This window comes from Diplotaxodon limnothrissa, linkage group LG7 (genome assembly GCF_057381915.1).
Source record: "Diplotaxodon limnothrissa isolate DT_005_m linkage group LG7, D_limnothrissa_male_GT1.1, whole genome shotgun sequence".
Taxonomy (NCBI): Eukaryota; Metazoa; Chordata; class Actinopteri; order Cichliformes; family Cichlidae; genus Diplotaxodon; species Diplotaxodon limnothrissa.
The window spans coordinates 60,467,651-60,477,098 of record NC_140602.1 but is presented as its reverse complement, the minus strand read 5'-3'; the positions used below and the strand labels follow the sequence as shown (position 1 = coordinate 60,477,098).

At 39.2% G+C, this 9,448-nt stretch overlaps 1 protein-coding gene across 1 annotated transcript; it reads right to left on the bottom strand.

The window, feature by feature from the left end:
- Positions 1-710: 710 nt before the first annotated feature.
- LOC146629422 (putative E3 ubiquitin-protein ligase HERC3) lies at positions 711-8,682 on the bottom strand. Its single transcript, XM_085358583.1, has 23 exons — positions 8,435-8,682; positions 8,218-8,338; positions 7,932-8,008; positions 7,078-7,299; positions 6,889-6,980; positions 6,512-6,642; positions 6,272-6,396; positions 6,110-6,183; positions 5,915-6,030; positions 5,748-5,807; positions 5,369-5,474; positions 4,597-4,792; positions 4,335-4,483; positions 4,109-4,225; positions 3,823-3,921; positions 3,274-3,429; positions 3,043-3,183; positions 2,769-2,938; positions 2,510-2,573; positions 2,350-2,420; positions 2,070-2,253; positions 1,851-1,950; positions 711-1,083 (listed from the first exon to the last, which is right to left on the bottom strand). The coding sequence occupies exons 1-23, from the start codon at positions 8,658-8,660 to the stop codon at positions 866-868; spliced, it is 3,015 nt and encodes a 1,004-aa protein (XP_085214709.1). The 5' UTR covers positions 8,661-8,682; the 3' UTR covers positions 711-865.
- Between the last annotated feature and the right edge of the window lie 766 nt (positions 8,683-9,448).

Below are 9,448 nucleotides of genomic sequence, written 5' to 3'. Positions count from 1 at the left end.
GATTTTCATTCAACTTGGATTTGAATTAGCAGCTTATTGGTGCGTCTGTTCAAGTCGACAAATAATGTTAAAACAAATGAAGCCACTGGATTTAAATCTGGATCCATCTGGTGGTTGAACGGCGCTCTAGCAGAGTCTCTGGACTGCATAGTAACTTTTCTTCTCTTTGACATAAGTATACAGAAACATAGCGTGGGCAACGGTCTGAGATACTAATATTATCAAATAAAATCTGCACTTCATTATGATTTCTACTTTAAATAGTGTGAAGGAAACCTCAGACTGCAGTGTTCAGTGATTTATTGACACTAGGTAAGCAATGTTTAGTGTAAAATACACATTTTTATTGTTCAAACACAACCATGTTACATTTGTTAAATATTTATAACTGGTAATAATTCAACCCCACTAGGATTAAATAACACACAAAGAATAAAGTGATAAATAATACAGAAGTGATACTTTAGATTGTATTACACATAGTCAGATGTTTATAACAAGTAATAAATTATTCTGTTCATCTTTGTCTGAGCATAAAAATTAGATTTGATTCATTGGAATAATTTAAATTATTGGATAAATTATGACATATTAAGAAACGTTAGATAATTCTAAAGTGCCTTATGATGCTGATGCTGTTACACAGCTGTCTTATGTAGGAATGTTGAATTTTTTTTAAAAGAGAAATCTTACAAAGTCAAGTTGTGCATTTGCTATAGTGTAATATTATTGTAATACACAGTGTAAATTATCCTGAGGTACCACAGGAAAAAAAAGATGAGTTCCAAGAGTAAAAATAAATCTCATCCCTCCTCCTCGGCTCAGACACAGTGCACGCTCCTTTAGAGCTGCATACGATCCACCATCACAGTGTGAATTCTGTATCTGCTAGCAGGGCCTCTGTCAGTCTGTCTCGCAGGATCTCCTTAGTTGAGTAAAAAGGCAGATTCAGAATAGAGTGACATGTCAGGGCCTCAGGGAAGTGCTGATCACAGGTGCTGCTCTGAATTTGCTTGACCCGAACCTCCATATGGACCTGGTCCATGCCAAGAATTGGAGCTCTTCTATAACCAGTCAGGAACCCTGAAGAACAGCAGTGGAAGGAAAATCTTATTACAAACTTATTGTAACAAATCTTGTTACAATAAGTACATAGGGTTTCTTCTGACCTAGCCACTTCATTCTAATAGACTAGAATGGTTACAGCATTTTGTGATTTGTTTCTTTGCATTCACAACCCTGCGTTTTGGTTTCACATCTAGTTCTGTTCATTATATATTGTATTTCTTGTGTACTTCATGTCCCTGTGTCTGAGCTGGTCTATTTGTTTGTCTTGTATCCCTTTGTGTCAAGTAAGTTGTGATTCCTCAGTGTTTATCTGTTTGATTTTGAGAGCCTTAGTTTTCCTCTTAGTTTAGTGTTTCTAGTTTTACACCTTCTTTATTTGCTTATCTGGGTTCTGTTTCCAGTTAAAGTTTGTTGTATTCTAGCTCTCTTTTTATTTATTGTGCTTCCCCTGTGTTTAGTTACTATCTTTATGAGATTTTTGTTAGTCCTTTGCCTTGTTTGCACTGTGTCTAGTTTAGATTCCCTTGTCTCTTCCTGCTGTATCTATGAGCTGTTTTCCCCTTTTCTAAATACCTTGTGTAGAAATTGTCTGGATCTTCCCACGGTCCTTTGTCATGTCTGTTTTAGATCATGTCAAAGATTTAACTTTGACTATGAAGCAGGCAAATACTTTTACACAGCACTGTACATACCACAAGTCCTTAATATTGCCCACATTTTAATAACATATCACAGGGAAGATTTCAACAGTGAAAAGCTGTAGAAATTTGTCAAGTACTTACGAAGGAAATCTTTCCTCTGCTCTTCAGTTAGTTCGTCAAACACCTCCCAAAACATCTTTATGGTGGAATGGCGAACATGCTCCAACTCATAAACTGTGTTCTGTAGACAGTGAAAATTATTTTTTTGCAAATGAGTTGATAAAGTCAGGCACATACACGTACACAGGTATTCTGTTGCAGCTGTGAAACTACAGCCTGTGTCTGTTTGGCTGACTGTACCTGTTTGAACTTTTCCCAGTCATACACATCCTGGCCGACCAGCACTCCCTGCAGCTCCTCTGGTCGAAACAGCCTCACCAAATCCTGGTCACACACCAGGAAGAAGCCTCGCTTGAACTCCTGGAACACACTCTCCACTGATGTGTTGAAGGCATGATTCACATAGGCCTCCACAAACTCCTTCCTGTTTAGGAGGGAAATTTTTAAATCAGCAAATATTTCACCGAGACAAAGGTGCTGCAGATGAACCTCACAAGCACGTCATGTTTTATATGCTTACTTATTTTGACTTGTCAGTGGCTTTCCAGGAGTTTGAGGATCCAGGTCAACATCTATTCCATCCCAGTTTATCTGTAAATTAGTTATAAATCAGATGAGTTTAGCTGCAAAACCTGAGAATGAGACAGATTACTGATCATCTTCTATAGTAAAACACATACCCAAAAGTCCATGTAGAGATTATCCAGAACATCATCTTCATAGTTTAAGATGGTCTGCAGAGTCCTTTAAAGAAATTAAAACAAAAAGTTGTATTAAAAGAAGTTCAACTATGTACATTTTACAAGTTTCACAAGTTACTGTAACTTTTGACACACGACAACTTAAAATACATCCATCCATACATTTTCTTCTGCTTGTCCGGGGCCAGGCTGTGGGACCAGCAGCAGCATGTGTTACTGAAATGAAATGGATACTTACCGTCCTACAGTCGGGCTGAACTCCATCATATCCTCCAGTGTCGGCTCTAAACTGAGTAGCTTCTTGAACAGAACCAGTGGGAATGGTAAGTGTATGATACACTGGTTGTACAAGGCCAAGCCACACAGTAGTCCAAACAGGAAGAAGTTTCTCTTGCTCTCCTCTGTTGCCTGCATTAATAAAAGTTCACTTTGGTTCTATTATTGCTTATCGTTAAAATTTCAATCCTTTAACCAATTTTATACAGTTGGTGGGCTCAGTTTTAAAGTCTTACATTGGAGGGAAACCATGCCAGGGTTTTGGAGTCATTGAGCATGAACATCCCAGATTCTTCTGACACCATTTTAAGAAACAGGTGGTGAAAAAGGTCTCGTTTGTAGACATCTTTGGTGTTTGGGTCCTCATCAAAATAGACCTGCGAAAATATAAGAGTTGCAGAAGTTTTTGATGAGAACAGTTGCAGAAGAGTCTGGATATACTTTAATCATCAGGGGAAAATATTCACCACAAGTGGCTTCTTGCAGGCGCTGTGAGGAGCAGCTTCCAGCTCTCTGAAGGTGCCTTCGAAAAGTGACGCACGCTGCAGCCGCAGTTCAAAAAAAAATGGATTTGACTGAGGATTCAATTTATCAGGCAAACCAAAAGCCATCTGGTGCTGTCTCTACAATAGAGATAACAAAAAAAATATTTTTAAAAATTCTATTTCTCTTTGAATGACATTTTATTGAATACAGCAAGTCTTACTTCTTATAATGGCATTTATTTTGCTGTGCACTGGGGGGCAGCACAGTAATCCATAATAACAATGACTACTGCCTCACAAGATTACTGGGACTAAATTTGCTGATAGTTTCATAAGTGAAGAACAATATTATCATTTGACACAATTCCGGTCACCTGATGAATAATCTGTGTCATTTAAGCACTGCTCAGGTTATCAGGCTGCTGACTAATTAAATAACTCCTCCTGTTTTGTTTTGTTTTTAAATATTGCAGGTAGTGTAAAGCAAATTTGTGGAAGATAAAGCAGTTGCTTGGTTCAGGCTTAAGTTACCTGAGTGCATTCAGAATTCATGTCGAACACTGTTTTCTTTGATTGCAGATCCATCGCGATTGGGAACTTGCACAGGATGAGCGGCTCAGCATTTGCATACTGAAATAGAAAAATCCACATAGATCATTTAGGTTTACCAACACATGAAAACCATTTCTTTGTAATATCAACATCAACATTAGGCATTGACTAAAAGTGACAGAATCAAAGATGAGAAGAATGGAATAACAAAGTATGACACAGTAGATTACACACAGACACACTACTTTAGACCAGAACATTTTACCTTTCGTTGTGACTGTAAAAGCCAATGTTGCAAATCCTCAAAAAGGAATGCTTCATCAGCTGACACACAAAAATCACTTTCTGGTATCCTTCGAGACTCTGCAACCCTGCTGTTGGCCTTTAAAGGAAACATTTGACTTTAAATTTCTTTTTTTTTCAGGTAAAATAACTGACAGATAAAGGCTTAAGAGGGAGTAAAATGACTGTTTTAGGATATTTATACTAACATTGTACATATATTGGAGGACTAGCAGCAGATGTCTGACTCCAGAGTTGCGAGGTACAGGTTTGAAGGACAAGATCTCTGATAGGGCCTTCTTCCACACCTTAACGTATCGCACCATGGTGGAGGGTGACAGCGAGGACCACCAGTCACCTGAAGCAAAACAGAGAGCAGATAAAAACTACATGCCATGAAGCTTTGAGCACTTTCTCACCTTCCAGATTAAAAAGAGTATTGTGATATCATGTAGACAGCTGTGACAGTACCTATGATCTTAAGGCTTTCATTCGACAACCTTGCTACTGCACCAGCTACCGCCTCAGCAAGCTCTGTGCTCTGTTGCCATGTTTGTTTCTGGATTGCATGCAGAAGCTCATTGAGAAGAAGGTAGATTCTCAACCCCTCCACTCCAACTGGTTTCTGATCAAGGGAAGGGAGCAGGTGTAGCACAGCAGCCTCGATCTGTTTGAAGATGATTCCAAAAATCACTGAACAGCAGGTAGCTCCAGGTACATTGAATGTGGCTTTTGTTCGACGGTGTTCAGAGGAAAAATGCTAGGACTATATAGTCATTCTTTAAAAGTCAGGAAGCTCATTCAGTTAACACAGACAAGAGCAGTGCCTGGTCAGGGAGAGTGTAACCAGTTACAATCTGAAGTTGTCGAAAAGGTTAGCTATAAGGATACGTTCACTAAATGTGTCATGTGTGTATGACTGTCTGATCAGAATGTGGCCATGCAGAACAAACTGAATATCGGTTGCAGTTTTTTCAAGAACCGCTCATCTGAACACCACGAGTGAGGAACTGAAGTTCTGATTTGGATGCTCATCAAATTAAATTCTAGTATTTTATTAGTTTCTCAATCAACACTTAGAAGATATTTGTGTCTGTGTGACACGTCTGTACAGATTTAGCTTTATATTACTAGGCATTTATGGACAAACACAGATTTCTCAAATTATTAGTAAGATATTTATAAAATAACAAACAAACAAACACATAACTTTTCTTACAGATTACTTATGTATTCAACATACCTTTGCCCGAGCACTTTCCTTAGTTAACAGTTTCTTGAAAGCAAGCTGTGCATGGTTCAGGTTTAAGCCGTGGTACTTTGGTGAAGTTTGGAAATGTTTATCACCGCTAAGAAGAAAAAGAAGAAAGTCCATATCAAAGTATTGCACTTATCTATCTATCTATCTATCTATCTATCTATCTATCTATCTATCTATCTATCTATCTATCTATCTATCTATCTATCTATCTATACATATATACATATATATACATATATATATATACATATATATATAGCAACTATAGCCATACTTTAGTTATTTCAGGCCCGAGAGACTAGATAGCCCACCTTTGAGATGAGAAAAAGAAGAATGTGGTGCACAGAAACTGTGTATTTACCTTTGCTCAAGGAAGCTTTTATTCAGACAGGATGCAGAGGAAAATGCCCTGTAGATTTCCCTGTGAAGATTTAATGTTTTCATTCCATTGCAGAAAAAATGAATAATTTGAGTCACAGAAACACCAGGCAAATCAACAAGCTGTGACTGCCAGTGCATCATACGTACTGTTTTTTCTTTTTCCATGGCTTTGAATCACATTCAGAGATCCATTTGTCAACCATGTCATCAAGACAGTGTTGTGATGCAATGCCACAGTTAGTCTTTGAACCCTTGTGAATGCCCTGTGAAAGAAAGCAGTGATTGTTTACATATTTACACCTCCTCCATTATGGTCTGTACTTTATGTGTTAGTGTCAGTACCTCATCAGACAAGCATCTTGCAAATGAACAGTTATCTTCTGCGAAGATGTTTCTGATTTTGGGCTCACCAGTGTCTGAAATGGCAGGTAAACACATCATTTCTTTCTCAGATACAGCAAATTCATTGTATCCTTAAATCATTAATAACAGAGGTGTAGTTACCCTGTGGCAGTCGAACAGGCAGTGGCACAGATGGATTACTCTCCTCTCGATGTCCCAGCTGCCCTTGATCCTCACAACCAAAGGAGTAGACCCTCTTGGATTCGGTCAGCACTAAAGTGTGATTCCTGTGTAGATGATAATATACTAAATATTTAGACCTAAAAACCATAGTTACACTTTACTAACTGCTTTCTTCGAGCACTGTTTACATCATAAATTTAAACAATATGTGTGTCGTACCTTCCACATGCAATCTTGGTGACCTTTGCCCCCCAGAGCTCCGCAACAAGTCGAGGACGCAGTTCGTTGCGTAGTGAGTTGTGACCGAGCTGTCCGTGTTGACCGGAGCCAAATGTAAACACTGCACCATGCTGAGGAGCCAAACACACAACCACAGTGTAAAGTCCCACAGCCATTATTATTGTTTTTCTTCACTGTACTGTTACAATACAGCAGGTAGCAAAAGGCTCAGATAAAGAAACTGGGCCATGCTGTCCCAGCACCAGCTTACACCAATGAACAAATGGAGTATTTAGCAACCACATTTTTCCATTAGGAGCTGGTAGAAACCGAAGAAGAGTTTAAAGGAGAGCACTAAAAAGCTCCTGTTGTCTAACCTTTGTCAAAATGGCGGTGTGGTCCTGTCCACAGGAAATGCGCTGAGCTTTCTTCATATTCAAACACTGAACAGGAGCTGGTGTGTGTCTGTCTATAAGGAAAAGGATTGTCAGTGTTATTATGTTACCAGATTATAATGCTCATTAACATACAATAAAGTTAGGACATTTATTTTAAAGCCACAGTACCTTTAGTGTCTCCCAGCCCGAGCTGTCCACAGTCATTTCTTCCCCAGCTGAAAACACCTCCAGAGACAGAGAGGGCAAAACTCTGGTCTCCTCCTGCAGCGACCTGGATCACGGGGATCGCTGACAGTGATGGCACATGTTGAGGTGATCTGCAGACAGACTCTCTCGTACCCAGACCCAGCTGACCCCTGCAGTCCTGACCCCACGTATACAGCTGACCATCTGTGGGAGTTTATGAGTTCGTGATCAATGTTATGACAAGCCCATCAGTTGGATGGTCACAAACTGAGGGTGTGCAGTAAAAATTTTATATAATAAAATTTTATATCCTGGTGCAGATCCCAAAGTTCCTAAAGATAAATCTTTAGGAAGATAAGTCACGCTGAAGAAAGTTGATTACATTTCTATAAAATAATGCACAAGAAATTTCCATTTCAAATAGAAATGTAGACATGCATTGCAATGTTAATAATGTGAAAATTCCTGATGGAGAGTCAAGTGTGAAAATCAAGGATAATGTTTATGGAGGACAAAAATTAATCTCAGCTGCAATCCCAATTTATAAGTGTATCTTTTTGCCCAACCACATACGCTGACGGTTCAGCTGATACTTCAATCCCTTGTTTGTTTGATAGATAGATAAACTATGATACCATGCATGTATTAGGGATACATACCTGTACACACACGTGCCAAAGTAACATGAACTACATGAAAACAGACTATGATATAAAATTACATGTGTATTATGAAGTGCAACCAAATGTGATTGAATGTAAGCTGGATGGGCTGACTCAGTCTGTTTTAATCATTTTTACTTGTCCATTTGTAGCACTTGCAGAATTCTACTGTACCTTTGGTGAGTGCAACGGAGTGCTGACTCCCACAAGCAACTTGAGAAACGTGTATGTTAGAAAAAGCTTCGAGTGGCCTGAAAAAGATGGAGCAGAAGAAGAGAACAGAGCTGAAAGAAGCCATATATATATATATCTATACAAAATCCAAATATAGGCATTGTCCTAGGACTAGGAATACTAACAATGGTGCTACCTACCTACCTGCCTACTACTACTAATAATAATAATAATACATAATATGACTTTTTATGCCAGTCTGTGGAGCATAATCTGTATCTGTTACCTGGGAGTGAAAGGTGGGTGTCTCGTGTCCACACAGAGAACTTTGCCGCTCTCAGACAGCAGTGCGACCACATCATCGCCACAACTCACAGCCTCTATCTTCTCTTTGTGTTTCACAAACTCTGCAGATTCACAAGCCACAAACACAGCAGGTGTGAGTGGACACAGTTCGGTTAAATGTAGCAGAGAGTGAACTTGTTAGTGACACCGATACTCACTCTGCCTGCCTCTCGCTCTTCTCCCATCCTCGCTCTCGTTTATTTGGATAAAAAACGCGTTTCCGTTACTTTTAACGAAAGCCAGCACGTTTCGACCTGCCGACAGATCCGCGATGTGATAGCTGATGTTTAAATAATGAACTCCATCATCAGTGGTCGTGCTGTCGGTACCGGAGCCGTCTTTCACGTAAAACCCGCGCTGACAGTCCTCTCCCCAGGAAAACATGTTGTCGTGTGTTTAGGAGCAACAGCTGATCCTCACTGTGTCACTCTGCAGTCTGTCAACAAGAAACGAAACTTACCTGGAAAACAAAACTTAAAAACGGTGTGAACAGCGTGACGAAAGGAAACAATAACACGAGTCAGCTGATCAGTTAAAGTAAGGAAAGCGAAAGTGAAACTGATGATAAATATGTCAGACAACGAAAACGAAAATTGTGTAGTTATGTGGGTTTCGTTTCACACGCAGAGAAGGAGGATTCAGGACTGTTAAGGAAGAGGTTGTATTTAAAAAGTGAGTGAAGAAAACTCGAAAATAAATAAATAAATAATAAAAGATCCCAGCAAACTCAGTGGTAAAGAGTATGTTTCCGTGGTACAGTGTGGGAAATGTTAATAATGCTGAGAGATGGGCTCACATTTTTACTTAATAATCTACAAACTACAAACAAACTACAGCATGTACATTATCATGTGAGCGTGAAATGTATAAAGTAGTAAGTAATACAGTTAAGCTAAAGTGTGTTATTATGCTCATTTGTGTTAGTCTTCATACTGTGTAATCATTCTTAACAGGTGGGGTTGCTGGGAGTGCCTGAGGTTATTAAGGATTTCAACTTAAATTAAAGTGATACTGTGCCAGGAGCAGGAGAAAATGGAGAGTCTGGAACAATCAGAAGCTTTTTGCTTGCAGGGATTGGTTAAGTATACACTGACGTCATTGTGTGAAACGTTGTCCTTGTTTGATGTGTAGTATCAATGCAGACGTCATTTGGACATTTGCACTCTGTGGAG

What these genes read in the sequence shown, in the direction of transcription:
- LOC146629422 (XM_085358583.1), bottom strand. Translation starts at nt 8,660, where the DNA reads ATGTTTTCCTGGGGAGAGGACTGTCAGCGCGGGTTTTACGTGAAAGAC. An exon ending in AGGAAAGTGCTCGGGCAAAG is followed by an intron (nt 4,793 to 5,368) that starts GTATGTTGAATA and finishes ATCTTCAAACAG; the next exon opens with ATCGAGGCTGCTGTGCTACA. An exon ending in ACTGGGAAAAGTTCAAACAG is followed by an intron (nt 1,951 to 2,069) that starts GTACAGTCAGCC and finishes CACTGTCTACAG; the next exon opens with AACACAGTTTATGAGTTGGA.